Source organism: Apium graveolens, chromosome 8, assembly GCF_009905375.1.
Source record: "Apium graveolens cultivar Ventura chromosome 8, ASM990537v1, whole genome shotgun sequence".
NCBI lineage: Eukaryota > Viridiplantae > Streptophyta > Magnoliopsida > Apiales > Apiaceae > Apium > Apium graveolens.
In genome coordinates, this window is record NC_133654.1 from 20050994 (window position 1) to 20067675 (window position 16682).

The following is a 16682-nucleotide window of genomic DNA, read 5'->3' on the forward strand; positions in this document are numbered from 1 at the left end:
GCAGACAGATATATATTCAAACACAAATGTAATGAGCACAAAGAACTTAAAAACTTTTCTGGTGGATTTGTTGTTCCACCAGAGATGTGTTATTTCAGAAAATCTATGATTCAAAGAATTAAATCACAGCTGCTTCCTAGTACAAACTAGATGATTTTCTCTTTTGATATTTCTAAACAGCTCAAGAAAATTCATGTCTAATTATTAGCTGCTACTTGGTTTATATATCACCAAGTTTACAAGTGAAGACAAACTGTAAAATACAATTGAAAAGATTCTTCACATGTTTCTTCTTCATTTCTCTATCCAATGCAATCTAGGATAATCTGTAAATCTTTGAATACTTCCTTGTTTGTATCAGAATGGAAATGCTGCATTTTCTTGATTCCTCCTAGAGGCTTCCACATTCCAGTATGTCTCTGTCAACCCATGTGCCTCTGTCAGCTTGTGAATTGTCACTATCAACTGCTAATGAACTAAGTATCCGTTGAGGCTTTCATCCGTTGATGCCTTATCCGTTGAGGCTTTATCCGTTGAAGCTTTATCCGTTGATGCATTATCAGTTGAAGTCTTTATCCGTTGAAGCACTTATCCGTTGATGGATATTATCCGTTGAAGCATTAGAGACATCCGTTGAAGCTTTGTTTCTTATCCGTTGAAGGTCTTCAATATCCGTTGATACTTCTTCACTTATACAAAATTACAAGGCATGAAATATTTATAATTAGCCCTCCTATTTGTACATCCATTAGTAGTCAACATGACTGATTATTTCCTAACAACATCTAAGAATTACAGCTTGAAACCAGAGAGTGAAATGTGCTACAATACTAAACTTATTGCTAAGTAAAGCTACTCCTTCAACGGATAGCCAAGATGGTCTTATCCGTTGAGGCTACAAACACTAGATTTCTACTTAAGTATTTTGCTTAACTTATCACCAAACTAATACACATATTCCTAACAAAAGTAAAAGTATATATGGTTATAACTTATAAGAGCCTGTCCAATGGGAGAAATCCTTAGTTAAAATTTTTTACGCGGCAACCATTAAATATAATATTTATAAACTTTGACACTCCGACCATACAAAACCCATGAAACAAAAGAGTCATTACACTAATAGTCATTAAATTTGTCGAATCTCTTGTATTATTTTAAAGCAAAAATGCAAAATATGGAAACATTACACTTAAAAGTGTCTGGGAAATAATAATAAAAATGGATTGGTACGACTAAAATAACAAAAAACTGGAAATGCCATGATCACCCTATGCATTCAGAACAAAGATCCAGGCGAAAATGGACATTTACCTCTCCTAAAAAAGAAACAAATGGGTGTAATTAGAATTCATGTTTATCATTGAACTATATATCTGAAAAGTGTCAAGGTTATCACTTTTATATGTGGTAAAATAATAACAAATTGCTTACCAATTTTATTTTCTTGCTGGTAGACCTAGCGGATCCTGGAGTATGTCCATGGTCCGTAATTTCTACCACATCAGACTGTAAAAAATATAGTTACTGAATCATCAATTGTGAATGATATGAGATACAAAAAATAAATAGTTTAAGGATCATATGATAAAATCTGAGCATTAAAATAAGACTTATATTTACTGAGTTTGAAATTTTAGAGGTCACCGTATTTGCAGACATGGAAGATGCGGAGCCATTAGTATCATAAGCATCAATTGCATAGTAAATTGAACTATTGAGGATGATGTTATCATCATTGAGCTGAATTCGTAGTGTAATCTCTTTTCCTGCAATAGCCTTAATATTCGGAGGATATGTCCTGAATCCTAAAAAATAATTGACTCTGACAAATAAATTTATTACATATAGAAATTAAAATTTGAATTTAAAACAAAGATACCATAATAATAAATTGGCATACCTCGAAACCCTCGGCAATAAGTTTTGTTACTATTTTACCCACCAGTCGTTTTACAGCACAGTCATAGAGGACGAAATTAAACGCTTCTGTAGAGTCTTCTGCAAGTAGAAAAATCTTGAACCTAAACATTAAAAAAAATGATTAAGAAATTATGTGATTTTTTAAAGTTTCATATAACTGTAAACTGGTTTAGTTTACAATTATACAACCTTTTTTGAGGAACATAATTGTTTTGATTGCATGTGGAGCATTTATATTTTCTTTCCAGTTTTGTGACTTCTCCAGAGCAATCCATCTTGCTGCAGCTACGGTACCATCAGCCAACACTCTCCTCCATATTATTAACTTTCACTTTGTATAGGAAAATCATCTAAAAAATGATTAACATATGATGAATAAAATTGTCTGGAGGCTGTAGAAAAAAAATAAACTCAAATTTCTATACATATGTAGTTAGTAAAATTGTGTAAAGCAAATAATTAATTAATACCTTCAAAAAATCAGTTGTAGTTTTCTCACTAAGTTCTTTTAGCGTGATAGTATGAATAGTATGATAAATTGACCCTTCGAATTGAGTTGATGATGATATAGCTTTTCTCGAAGGAACGCAACCTTCTTCACGGAGTCTAATTCGAGAAATGAAGTACATGTAATAATTTTGGTATTGAGAATAAATATATACAAAAGTGCCATAATTACTCAAATATGAACCTCTGTCTCATCTCAAAAACGGCATCATGGTCCAGGTTTAGATAAATTTTGGAAGCAGGTATAGTGCTAATCTGAACAGAGGCTGCAACCAAGAAAATTTGAAAATTAAGCTTCATTGCTACAATATTTTTGATAGTTTTATTAATAAAGAGGTTAGTTCATTAAAAATTAACTAACTATGAAAAATCTTAAGTTTGGTAGTGGTCAATATGACAATCACTCGCTCTTCTTTTGGAATCTCTTTATAACGTGCATCAATTGCAATTGCAAGATTACCCTACACGGTAACTTTGGAGGAATGCCTAGAATAAAATAATAGATGAAGTAATAGTAAACATACAATATGGAAAGTAATATTAAATATATGTACACAAACAATAATCAGAAAGAACCAAGAAAATTAATACCTTTCATCAGTAATCTGAAAATGGGCAATGTCCCTTTGACCAAACTTAGTATCAATCTTGGAAAGCTCCTCAAAACTCTCTAATACTCCCATAACATCTACAATCAATCTTGACGTTAGACACTTTGCGTGAAAAAAAATTACTTGAAAATTTAAAAAAAGGATTGTGTCCTAAAAACCTGTTGCAAATTCTGGAAATTCTGTACCACCGTTTGCTTGTGCAACAACAAATAATTCACTCAGATCCACAAATTCAAATTTGTGGGTAGATATCATTACATCATCATCATCAACAGGATCTACAGTTGTCGTATATGAGAAATTAATTATTAACCTAGAGGAAACATGTTTTAGTGTTCCAAGAGCTTTTTTGGTGTAAAAATTAGAAAACACGTATACGCCACCCTCCACTATCTTATCAGAATGCATTTTTTCAGTAATCTGGATATATGTAAGCATGTACATGACAATCCTACATAAACAAACAATGGTGAAGAAGTGGTTAAACATAGCAAACATTTTATAAACAGATTGATATTTAAATATAATTTATGTAACTATTATAAGTAAAAAAAAAATAGATTTTACACTATCATCCAACAGAATGAGGTTATATCTCTTGATGACATCGATTGCGGTAGAAGAGTTTGGAACCGAAGGTCATATTCGAGTTACTCTTGCTTTAATTTTCCAGGTGGTTCTAGAGAGGTCGAGAGAAGATAGTTGATCGAACATTGTTGCTAAAAATCTGGAAAATAGTATATTCAGCGAATTAGTTCGAATCAATTCAACTTTTAACTACATGATAGATACATAAAAAACTATGAGAAAATAGAAAATCAGAAATAGTTGAGTATTATTACGTTTGTGTAGTGGTTGCTAATTGTTAGTAGGAAGATGTGATTTTGTGTAAAATGATGAACATGGTTTATATATGTGATTGAGACATAATTAGTGGGAGGAATTGATGTATGTATAGGAAAAGTCAGCACTTAATAATTGTTTCTATGATTCAAATAATAAATTAGTGATTTTCTAATCATAAAAGAATCAATTATCGCATGAATTATGGACATGTATGATATTATTTGGATTATTGATTTTGTAAATCATAAAAAGAATCAATTAGAACTATATCTATATTTTTGCAGGGATGTAATTTGCTAATAAATAATTTATATGACTATTTACTCTTATTAAGGAGAGGAAAATAGAGAAGGGCATTTTAAGTAAATTGTAAAAGCTACTGCTAGTAAATATTAAGAATATATTGAAAATTCAGTATGATACATACTATAGATTGTATGTATGATGTGGTGTGCAACAAATTGTGCGATGAAGAATTATGTTTACAAAGAAGAATCAAAGAAGAATCGGCAGAATCATGTAGCTCTACAATCGAGGAAATTGAAATACATTCGATGATAATTGTGATGATAATTGTGATCAGACATTCCTTTAATACTTTGCAGAATAACTGAAACTGCTGTCATATTGGTAGTTACCATGTTGAATTAATTCAAATATGTTGGATAGTGAATATGGAGTATCCGGAACCCATGGATAGTGAATATGGAGTATCCGCTAAATATAGTATTGTTTGTATTGATAAATTGAAATCGGATAAATCCATGGGTTGTAAGTGGGTTGGATTATTAAAATGGATCATATATTTGAATTTTGTATGACCAAAAAGGGTAAACAAATGATTAAGGAGAGGAAAATAGAGTAGGGCATTTTAAGTAAATTGTAAAAGCTAGTGCTAGTAAACATTAAGAATATATTGATATTGATAAGTTTATGAAATTTAATTATAATTTCATAATTAATAATAGGAAAATGCTAGAGGTACAAAATGAGTTACTAAAATAGTTACAAATGTCATATGTCACATGTTGGTTGACTAAATATAAATGGACCTCCCTGCAGTTACATTAATAGGATTAATTGAATTTTTTCATTGTATCACATCATCCATGCCATGTCATTTTGTGACAATTTTTTATAACTTTCTTTTGTGCCTCTAGCATTACTCTTAATAATAACGGGATCATCATTAATCATTATTAATTTTAACCAAATGGAAGGAAAGAGGGTTTTTCATCTCTCAACTGTGTACATACTCTGTAAGTGATGATTAGTTATTTTTGGATTCGAGTTATTCATATTGTTTCTTGCCGTGTTATTTTACCTTTTTCATGTATATTTAAGTTGTTCGTGTTGTTTCGTGTCGTGTTTTTTCATGTATATTTACTATTCGTGTCGTTTTTTATCGCGTGCTTTATTAAATTATAATGCCACGCTATTTGGATTGTGATGAATGTCTAGCATTCCAGAGCTACTTGTATAATGTATTGTTTCCGAAGCTGCATTTAACAATGAATATTTTATCGGCAATATAGTATACTTTGAATGACCAGCAGATATGGTATTATTTTCGAACTGCTGTGGGTGAGATTACACAATTAGAAGGGGAGCATGCCTGGCTTGTCCCAGTATATATGCGATGCATTGGACAGAGGATTTGGGTTTAATTGGCGCACACCGATTTGTCTACCTCCAGACGTTGAGAAAGAGGGACTGGAAATGGTATTTGATTATTTTCGATTTGCTGTATCGTTGGGTCGGGATTGCGAGGTTAGATTCGTGTTTGCTTAATTCTTGTTGTTAGTTTGTACTTCCTGACACTTGTTTTGATTTAGAGTTATTAATTGTAGAATTTTTTATGGAATTTTTTCTATTTATAAAGGATATCATAAATTTTGAATTTATATTTGTTTTTCTTGAGTAGGAGCGCGAGTTGTTTATTGACGAACTTCTTCAAAGGGATGAACACTCTCTTTGGTCGTTGCTTCATGCTGCAAACTGTCTACAAGTTAGCGGGCTATATGAAATGATCCGCGACACTCTTGCTCAAAACACTAAGAAGAGTGTCTCGGAAAGAGAGCACGATTTATCTAGATCTTTCAAGCAGTGTGCGAAGGTTATTTTTCTTGCAGCTACCATGTTTACTACCAGTGACATCTTCCTTACCTTCAATTTCTTTATGTTAATTTTTTCAATTGATTCAGGGAGAAGAGCTGGAACCTCACAAGAATGTCAACATACGTGCCAGGCTTTCAAATAAACTGTTTGTGAAACAGACGAAAAAGCTCGACGAGGTACCGAATATAAAGGTAAAATTCAAATCTTCTTCAATATGATTACTATAATTGGTACTATAACAACTTGAATATATCTTCTAATATTTTTCTTTGTATCATACTTACCTTGTTATTGGTTGATGTTCTTCCTTGATAGAATGTGGAGGCAGCAGAACTGGAGCCTCCAGAGCCTGAAGCTTGTTCAATTGATGACCTCCTTTCATTTACTAACGGTGATGGAGGTATCATTATCTTTTTGCTCACTAGTTTTTATATGTGTGTCCCATACTTGCTTAAATATATGTATTACAAGATTTGTTCATATATTCTAAATTGGCTATACCCATTGTCCTTTTTCTTTTGTAAATATCCGAAGTCCTTTATAAATGTTATTATTTCAGCTTGTTCTTCTTGCCATATAACAACACGAAAATAATGGCATGTAAGAATGTGTAGAAACTGAAGGATGTTAGGTGAATTAAAATAATTTTAAAGGGAAACCCATATACGCCTATAAAATTGTTTTACACGGTGAGACTTGACATCCTATTATTTCAAAAAGGAATACACCACCATAAGCCTAACTAATTATCTCAGTTTTGAAATACTAGTCATGTCTCTTCTTATTACATACTATATAATGAGTTTGGCGCAGTTTTGATATATCAACTACGTCTCTTATTCTGTAGTCTTTAAATAAAAACCCTTATTGTCTTAGTTCTACTCTCTAGAAGGGGTGTATTTAAGTTTTAGGATACATGTCCTAACTTGTAGGAAAAGTGTCTACCTTGTCAAAATGATCTGCTCATCCTCAAATGATAACAAAATTGTACAAACATTTTTCTTATTTTCTAGTAATAAGTGATGGAATTTTATCCTTTTTATGGTTTCTGTGGTGTGGTTATCTAATGGTATCTTTCTAATTATACTTAAGGAACTTAGATGTTAGTTCTCCGTTGTTTCATACCTTACCGTTTTACAGTGTAGTTTAAAAGAGGCAAGACGGTTTTTTTAATGATGCAAACATCAATATTATTAAGTATATTATATTTGCAGACACTAGAGGGGGTCAAACCTCAAAGAAGAAGAAAAAGAATCGTAATAAAGGGAAAGAGAAGAAGAAAACTTCTTGTGTCAATGTTTTTGCTTCAACTGAGGCCTCTGCTTTGGAGCAAAACACCGAGAACAGTGAGCAGGTCAGGCACATGATTTCCATTATTATATTATTGGTTATTTCTTGCCGTAAGGCACATGCTTTCCATTATTATATTATTTGTTATTTCTTGTCATAATTCCCCATAGTATACGGTGTTGTTTGTTACCTAAGAAGATGTATATTAAATTTTTTAGGACTTGAATGCTTCTAATTCTGCATACGATAGAGGTTCCGCTGCTGATAGATTACAACTACTAGGCACTCAACATGAGAGCTTCAATCCTGACGGAGACATTGTTGATAATGATCTGGATCCCGCTTTGTTGGAAGGGATTGATAGGTTAGCCTGTTAATTTTGTCATTTATAATATATTTAGACCTCAATATTTTGGAAATTCTTTTGTATTACAATTATCTCAGTACGGGATATTTTTAAGTGTGTGAGTGTCATAAGTATCTCTTTCCTTTATGGAAACAGTATCTCATATATATATATATGTGTGTGTGTGAATGTAAGAATGTGTTTGTGTGTGTCTTAACTTCAAATATCTAGATTTGACGTCAAAGAAAAAAGAAACGACAAAGCCTTTAGGAAATAACATTTTTTTGGGAGTGTTCGACAAATTCACTTTTTCAAAATATGATGAGGTATAAAACAACTTTTGCTTGCAAGTAAAAGATACATACACAGTATGCCAAGAAAGATACAATGTAAGGACCCGTGTTACCAAAAGCACATATGAGGCAATTTCTACTGCTTTTGGATAAACGATTTTAATAAGGCAATTCTTTCGTCGCATGTCCTTAATTAGGTGATATTGATACAATAGATTACTTATGGCCTTAACATTTTTGTCAAATTGTTATAGAAATTGATAAATATGTATTTATTATATGTAACTAAAACATAAAACTGTGTGTTTATGTCATTATTACTAAAATGGATAAAACATCACTAAAAATGTATTTGTAAATTATAAATAAACTATAGTATTTTACATTAAATTTTCAATTACATTTTTTTAGTCTAAATTTGTTTTGTAATATGTGACCCAAACTTTAAAGTTAAAATGTAGGCTATACTTTAAAACTTAATATCATATCTGTCATTTTCTATCGCTCTTGTAATTTATATTATTAATATCATATTGTTGTCATATTAATGCCAAATATTGTGTAGATACCAATTCACTAGTTTCTATCTATTCTATATTATTTTATTATAATAAGCAAAACTAGTATATTTGGTTGGTTGTCATTTGGCACATTAAATAACGACCGTCAAATTATATACTATACTATTATAAGCGACATATTGTATATTTGGTTGGTTGTCAGTTTAACACATGTAATTATAAAATTATTGTTGCTTTGTCTCGCCTAGGCAAATAGCACATGTAAGGTCATGATTGGTATTGAGCACACAACATTGCAATACACTTATCTTGTGTTTGTTTCCTATATTTTGCTCAATGAAGCAATGCGAATCTTATTTTTATGCATAGGCAATGTTACAATTTTGGAAAATTACATATTTTTTAGAAAACAATTATATTTATTTAGCAAGCAACTACATTAGAAAAAGAAAAGGTAGGGGTGGGGATAAAGATACATGAACATGACACAAATTTGATTCGACCGCTCTTGCAAACGGATGCTTATGTTTTGAAAGAGGATCTATTTACTTGGTTGTACTCTCGACTATCAACCAAGTTGATTTCTCAAATATTAGTTTTCATTCTTTAATTTATTAATGTATCTCATTATACAAGAAATATCATACAGTATGTGATAGTATCATGAAATTACATGAAAGTGTTGGACTGATTGCTACTTGCATGTTTGCTTTTTTGTTGCTCCACCGGTGTTTTGTCTTTATACAACGTTTTAACAATTAATTAGTCTGGTGGAACCTATGGAATCTAGTTTTATTCATTTGATTATACTTACAACTTGAATATCTGTAACTGATTTTGACATTTTGGTAAATTGATTTTTTCGCCCTTGTACTATATATGGTATATGGGCGGGGAGATTTTGTCCGTTTAAGTTAAATTTTTTAAATATAAATAAAAAAATGAGTTCAAAGGCGTGTGCAAATTTTTATTCAAAGCTTGTAAGCATATATATATAATTCTTGTATGGCTACCTAGATTTTAATATGAAATTATTGACATGCATGCAACAACTGTACTGCCTTAATATGTATAATGTAGTATATTTATAAGTTTCCTTATAATTATGCGCAGTTGCACCCATTAAACTACCCTCAATACATGTGTGGCATGTGTGCGCATCGCGCAGTAAACTTAAGTATAGCCTTCACACACAGCCGCAGCTCATTATTACGCACTTCGCTCATTTTTCTATATGATTTTGATTGTATAATTTTTACAGCATATGGCTGATGTCTGCACACATGGAAAACAAATTCACATCCACAAACTTGTTTTTGTAAGAGTTTTCTTGGTTTAGTTCTTTAAATAAGTTATATACTATTTAGTGTATTTTCTCATATAAGATGTCATATGCCTAAACAAAAATCATTTTGAAATGTTTGTGGTGATGTTGCAGTCTTCTGCTTTTGTGTGTGAAATAAGTAGCAGTACTAGAATACTACATTCGATGAGAAGTATTTTATTGTTACTATTTTTCTCTCAACAAAGATATATTCCTTTTACCTTATTTTCCTTTTATTCGTAGTTCCTTATTCTTTGTGTGCAGGGAAGTAGAGGATTTTGAAATAAGGTTGATGACAGATGCATTGGGTTTAGAAAGGAATGAAATTCTTCAAAGACTTGGTACAAATTTTTATTCCTTCTTTAGATTGTGCAAAAATGTTTACTAAATTTATACATGTGTATATATGTATATGATGATGCATAATTTTTAAATTCCAAAGAGAACTACAAATTTAGAACTGATGCATTATGCATCATATTCATATATACATGAATTTTTGTTTCGTTAAAATTATTATATTTCGACATGTAATAAAGCTAAATTACTCATGGTTGGTGTTAAATTAAATAGTGTGTGTATCTATCTATACTATTATAAGCAGAACCCCTCTATTCGGTAGTCGGTTGTTCGGTACAGTTGTTTGGTACGACAAATAAAAACAGTCAGATCTAAAGTCAGATAGATAAGAACCGTTGGATGCAATAATAAAATATTATTATATTATTATTTAAACTGCTCTAATGGATTCAGGGTTCGAACCCTGTCAACAGCTTATTATATTTAAACTTTTATATTCTTTATTTTAACAATTTATACAGGTTCGGGGCTCGAGTCCCGTGAACAACATATTATATTATATTATTTATTTTCAGTCAAGTCTCAAATTATCACAAAATATTTATTATTATAACTTATTATGTTTTTCAATTTATTTTTCAACTATTGAAATTATATATCAAAATATAATAATTTTAAGATATAGTTATATTATTAAAAATAATTCAAGTGTTAAAAGCAATCCGTGCATCGCACAGGTCATAGGATAGTATATATATATATATATATATATATATTGTATTATGACAAAGGATTAAAGACCTACATGATTTGTGGTTTTCAGAATCTGTTCTTGTTCATTCTATCATTATCACAACTGAAAATTTCCATTTAACCCTATTTATCTCATCTTTTATGCACAACTATTTTTGGTCAAGTTTTGTTATGTCAATATTGCCATTTTATAATCTTTGGCTGTGCATAGAAATAATAATTGAATAGTACAAGTTATGCTAATTGAATTATAGTTAACAGTTTTTTAACATCATAGCATTAAATTATATATAACAATGGATTTTTTGCTGTATATATGATGAGAGAACGTCTCTCTATCAATTGTACAAGACTTTTTTTCACCTACGTGTTTAATTTGTTTTTTTATTATGACTAGTTATCCTCCTTTGTCAGTTGTAATCCTTTTAGTGTGTAGCAGGATGCACAAGTCTCCTTTATATTCTCTGTTAATTATATGGTTATATAATTATTGACTTGCTTGCTCCCTAATAAGTCATGGATGTTTTCACCCTTTGTACATATTTCACTTATATATGTAAGTTATGCTTGGATGGACAGGAATAGACTATGCTGCTTGATCGCAGTAATCTGTATGGTTCAAGACCTCCAGAGAATGGCTCATGTGTATTGAATGCATGCTTTAGACTTTAGAGTTAGTGTCAGGGTTGGGAATAACTTATGGTGAAAGCTTTTGACTGTAAAATGATGGGGATTGGTTTTGATGTAGTCGTATAATTTCTTCTCTTCATGCGCCAAGTTTTAGTTGCTCTTCTATCTAGAATGTATGAAGGTCAGCATTACTGTTGAGAAAGAACTCATTGTGTTCAAGTCCTTATTCACTTTAATGAATAGTGTTTTTAGGTGCAATTCAGATATGTAAGTTTTTTTTACCTTTACAGTACATTTCTTAATTTTTTTAAATATATTTAGGGGGTTGTTGTTTATCTTATGCTATAAGCATCTACAGTGCTCCTTTTCCTAGCATTTGTTACATTTATAAATCAAATGTGCATAATCCAATGATTCTAGACCCGCCTTATCCAATTTATAAAGGCCCTACCTCGCACTACTTTTCCGAAAAAACAGTTTTCCCAACTTATCAGGCCAAAACTTGCATTTGGTAACTGGTGTAGAAGTTTTGCACATAAAATAAAAACAACTTTCACAACCTATTGAAAAATTGATATTGAATTTTTTATTATCAATTATCAGCATAATTATAAACTATGCTATTGTTATTCACTAATAATATTTGCTATTCTGATTTGAGCTTGGGAACCATCTTTATTTTCCTTTAGGTTTGCTTTCTTCTTATATTATGATTGGTTAATATTTCATTATATGCCTCTGTAATCTATATAGATCAAACTTAGAGCTGGACCAGCTATACCACTGCAATCTCAGATTATTCTATGTGTGCTGCATTACCTCTATCAAGTTAATATAAATTAAATGGGTCAATAATATTACTTGTGCGGTCAGGCAAGGCATTGGAGACGAAGTTCTGAAGCTTAAAACCTTCATCAAACATAATGTCCGTAGTCTTCTTTCTTGGCAGTATCTCTGGTAATATTATTTCAGCAAGTATTGGAATCAATATCATAGCAATGCAAGTAGTTTGTCAAGTTTACTAATTATGTGCACTACTGTTTCTATTTGGTTTTATCTGTATCAAATCATATTGCAATGCTCTCTTGTCTGCCCTAAAACTAATTTGGACCTTTTAATCTATCTCCACTGCAACTTGGTAGCTGTAGTCCAGATATGCCTCCACAGAGCCCTTTGTTACCTGCTATTGAGAATGCAGTTGCATTTGTGAATACTCCTTCTGTAGGTACCTCCCCCTCAAGATTATTCGAGCTTAGATTTATATATTGTAAGGACAGGGTTTCAAAGTAATCCGGGATTTTCCCAGATAAGCTATTACAAGAAAGATCAACTATCTGCAGACCTTTCAAATTTTGCATTGACAAGGGGATGTAACCCGTGAAGGAGTTGCCTTGCATAGTTGCATGTATAATGCAGTCACCCAGCTCTGTTGGAAATAAACCGAAAAACTCATTTTCTGAGATATCCAATTCAACTAAGATTTTTAAAGCACCAATACCATCTGATAATGATCCAACCAAATGGTTTCAAAAAGCCCAAATTATATAAACGCTAGTTTTTTTTTCTTTCTGAATAATTAGGTCTATTCTAACAAATTCGGGGTGAGCAAGAATCGAACCAGAAACTAAATCATTTTCCACTTGAGGTATCTCCTCATCGCATTCATATATGTGCTCTGTATTCAAATCATATAACATTGTCAAAATTTGCAACAGACTATGACAAATTATATAATTTATTATAAATATCTATTCTGAACATAAATTTTCTTTTTTTTGCACTAAAATTTTCTACAAGATTTTTTTTCTTAAAAGAACACATGCTTGGCTTCCTCAAAGTGTTACCATGCCTTTAATGCAACAATTTTGTGTCCAAGGTGCAAATTACATTACCGATAGCATAATGCAACCATTGCAACAACATTACCAGTAACCTTGTAAGATGTACGAGTGACTACACAAATGACTTTTGATAATGGATCAAGGAAGATTCGATTTTCCCGGGATTTAACCCAAGCTGTTTTTTTTAGTCTCCATTTAGCTAATCCAGCTAGAGCCCGACCTCTTCTTAACATCCCGCTTTCCCATTAGTTCTCTCAGAGTTCCAACAGCATCCCAATTGCTCGTATCAGCAAAGGTGTTACTTAACAATACATAAGTTGAAGGGGTATGTCTGTCTAAATTTAAAGCATGCTCTGCTGCACGAGTTGCAGTATCAATATCCCCATGAAGTCGACAGGCACCAAGTAGAGTCTGCCAAACTAGGACTCCTGGTTTCGATGGCATATTTCGGATTAAGGCCTCGGCTTCTTTTGTACGCCCAGCTAGGCCTAAGAGATTTACCATACATGCATAGTGATCTTCTCCAGGTGAGATTCCGTAGTCATATGTCATGGAAGATATATGTGTCCAAGCTTCATCAATATATCCTCCCAGGCTACATGCATAAAGTACACATATGAACGTAATATAATTAGGTTCTGGACCTTCCACCCTCATATCACCGAAGATATTTAAAGCTTTTCTTGGATCCCCATTTTGTGCATACCCCATTATCATTGTCGTCCACGAAACAACTGTCCTGTCCTTCATTGATTGAAAAACGCTTAATGCTCTATCCATCAATCCACATTTTGCATACATATCCAACAAAGCATTATCCACACACACATCAACTTCATTATCAAGCTTAATCATCAAAGCATGAAATTTTTTTCCTTCCTCTAAAGAAGCTAAATTAGCACATGCATTAAGAGCTGTAACAAGAGTAAACTTGTTTGGTCTTACTCCTGTCTCCCTCATTTCTTCTACAATTTCTAATGCTTTTCTCGGTTCACCACAATTTAAACATCCAGCTGCCACTTGAGTCCAAGTGTGCACATCTCTACAAGGCATTTCATTAAAAGCTTTCCAACCATCGTCCAGTTTTTGGTTTTTCAAGTACATATCAACCAAAGAATTCCCTACACACATCTCATTTCCATGACCAGACTTAGCAAGCCGCGCATGAACTTGCAATCCTAAACTGAGATCAGTCAGGGCAGCCAAAGAAGTAAGTACACTTGCAAACGTAAAATTATCAGGTATCATCCCTTCCTGAATCATCCTACACCAAAATCCTGGAACATCAGAATAGGACGACTGCAAATAACCAGACATGATGGCATTCCAAGAAACAATATCCCTGTTCCAACAATTCTCAAAAACATTCAAAGCTTCATCAAACTGATCATGGCGCAATAACGCAGTCAAAAAAGCATTGACCAAGTAAACATTTGAAATCAAACCAAGCTTGAAAATCAAGGCATAAACTTGGAACACGGGTATCAAGCTACTAGAGAAAGAACATGCTTGAAGAACACTAACAAAAGTGAAGGCATTAGGCTTAATGCCACTGTTGTTGCGCATCCGGGAAAACAAGAAAAGAGCTTCAAAGGGTCTAGCATGTTGAACAAAACCAGTTATAACAGCAGTCCATGACACAACATTTCTGTGGGGCATTTCATCAAACAGCTGAAGACCATTTTTAAGATCACCGCATTTGACATAAATATTGAGTAGAAAATTGTGGAGATACAATGAGGAAGAGTGGATTGCAGCTTTAATAAACTTGGCATGAACAGCTCTGCCATGGATTAAGCTTGAAGATTGAGTGTATTTTCGCAACAAGTTAGAGTAATGCAATTCAATGTTGTCAACGCAAGTTGAGAAGCGTACAGTGGTGGGGGGAAATGCAAGTTGCAACTTGGTGAAATTGAAATGTGAGTACCTTTTGATGCATAACATCTTGTTATTACATACACGCCACTGCACAGTTTCGCACCGGTTCTTTCGGTTTTTTCTCGGCTCTAGTTTAATTTGAGGTATATGACTCCCGTATCTTTGTAGAAATGATTTATAAACTGGGAGCAACTTAGTTAGTATCAGCTTCTGAAGCTCATCTCGCAGGTGTATATCCAGCAGAATTCGTGTTGATTGGAACTGACAAACCTCATGTTGAAGCGAAAGTCTGGAACCTATCGAGTTCGTAGAAATCTCATTATACAAAGGAAACTTGTAATCTAATCCATCATCTATTAAACAATACAAAACCCTCTGCCAAATATATGAAAAGTAGTTCTTAATTATGCAACGCAACGATGTATCTTTGCAAATGCCTCAGTGTGGAACATTGTTTTAATCTCAGGCAAGATAACGACTAGAATCTTGTACAGATCCAAAGCAGCAAATACTTGCTGAAATGAAGCAATAGAATTCACAGCATCCGCAAAATTGTTCAACTCAATTGCAACATGTTCAACGATAGGGAAGAAACAGTTGTGCACGCGACAGCTCTTGCACCATCAAATATCCGTTCCTAGTATAGCCTCTCCCAAGGAAAGATACTGTTGTAACATTTTTTGGCTAGTTGTTTCCATAATCTGATTTTTGCAGCAAACACTTCACAGTCTAGACCTTGTAAGTCGTTGATGCTCCACCTCCCAGTGCTAAACTTAAACTTAGTCGTAAAAATCAGTTTTTGAAAGATGAGGTTTAGAAACCTCTTGCAGGTGACAACTTATTATATATTCCTCCGTCCCAATTGACTTTTTACGGTCAAATTGACCAAATTTTGACTAAAAATTTCATATAGTATATAATCGAAAAAATTATAAAAATTATATCATTAGAAAGTACATGTAATATACTTTAAAACGTATTCTTCGGTTTTTCAAAATAATGAAAAATTAATTTTTAATTTACGATCAAACTTGAGTCAATTTGACCACAAAAAGTCAAAATGACAGATAAATTGGAACGGAGGGAGTATATATTACCAAAAAGATGTTTGCCTCTGTTGGTACTTGATAGAGTGGTTTCGAGCTCTTGACTTACTCGAGGCTAGGGTGTGCATTTGTTGTTACTATTAAAAGTTTCGATCACAAAATAGATAGTGTGCATTTGTTGTTACTATTAAAAGTTTATCACAATATAGATTCGTGTAGGCTAGTTAGAGCATCTCCAAAACTAATAGCTAAAATTATTAGCTAAATGATCATTATCTAAAAATTTGTTAAATCTGTGAGAGTTTTTATTCCGGCAGTACTAGCTATAATGGTTAGTTATATTTAATAAAATTATTTTATTATTATATATGTATATATATGAAAATTTTATATGTTAAAATAAATTTAGTATATATATAGGGAGTTGCTCAAATGAGAACCCAATTATTGGTGAG

General features: G+C 32.4%; 2 protein-coding genes across 5 annotated transcripts; one reads left to right on the forward strand and one right to left on the reverse strand.

Moving 5' to 3' along the window:
- The first annotated feature begins 5277 nt into the window (after positions 1-5277).
- LOC141676744 (SKP1-like protein 21) lies at positions 5278-12853 on the forward strand. 4 transcript variants are annotated; one of them, XR_012557123.1, is made up of 8 exons: positions 5278-5657; positions 5812-6003; positions 6092-6196; positions 6321-6405; positions 7220-7359; positions 7514-7659; positions 9717-10120; positions 11412-11522. XR_012557123.1 is itself a non-coding variant. In XM_074482452.1 (8 exons), exons 1-8 carry the CDS (start codon positions 5499-5501, stop codon positions 12359-12361), a joined length of 930 nt encoding a protein of 309 aa, XP_074338553.1. In that variant the 5' UTR covers positions 5280-5498; the 3' UTR covers positions 12362-12853. The 4 variants fall into 4 exon arrangements, 3 of the variants coding, with proteins under 3 accessions (XP_074338553.1, XP_074338555.1, XP_074338554.1); XM_074482452.1 differs by lacking the exon at positions 11412-11522 and adding an exon at positions 12336-12853 and having other exon boundaries at positions 5280-5657; positions 10044-10120; XM_074482453.1 differs by having other exon boundaries at positions 5284-5657; positions 10044-10120.
- Positions 12854-13181: 328 nt separating this feature from the next.
- LOC141676713 (pentatricopeptide repeat-containing protein At2g13600-like) lies at positions 13182-16019 on the reverse strand. The gene has a single exon (XM_074482418.1). It carries the CDS (start codon positions 15245-15247, stop codon positions 13499-13501), a length of 1749 nt encoding a protein of 582 aa, XP_074338519.1. The 5' UTR covers positions 15248-16019; the 3' UTR covers positions 13182-13498.
- Positions 16020-16682: the final 663 nt, after the last annotated feature.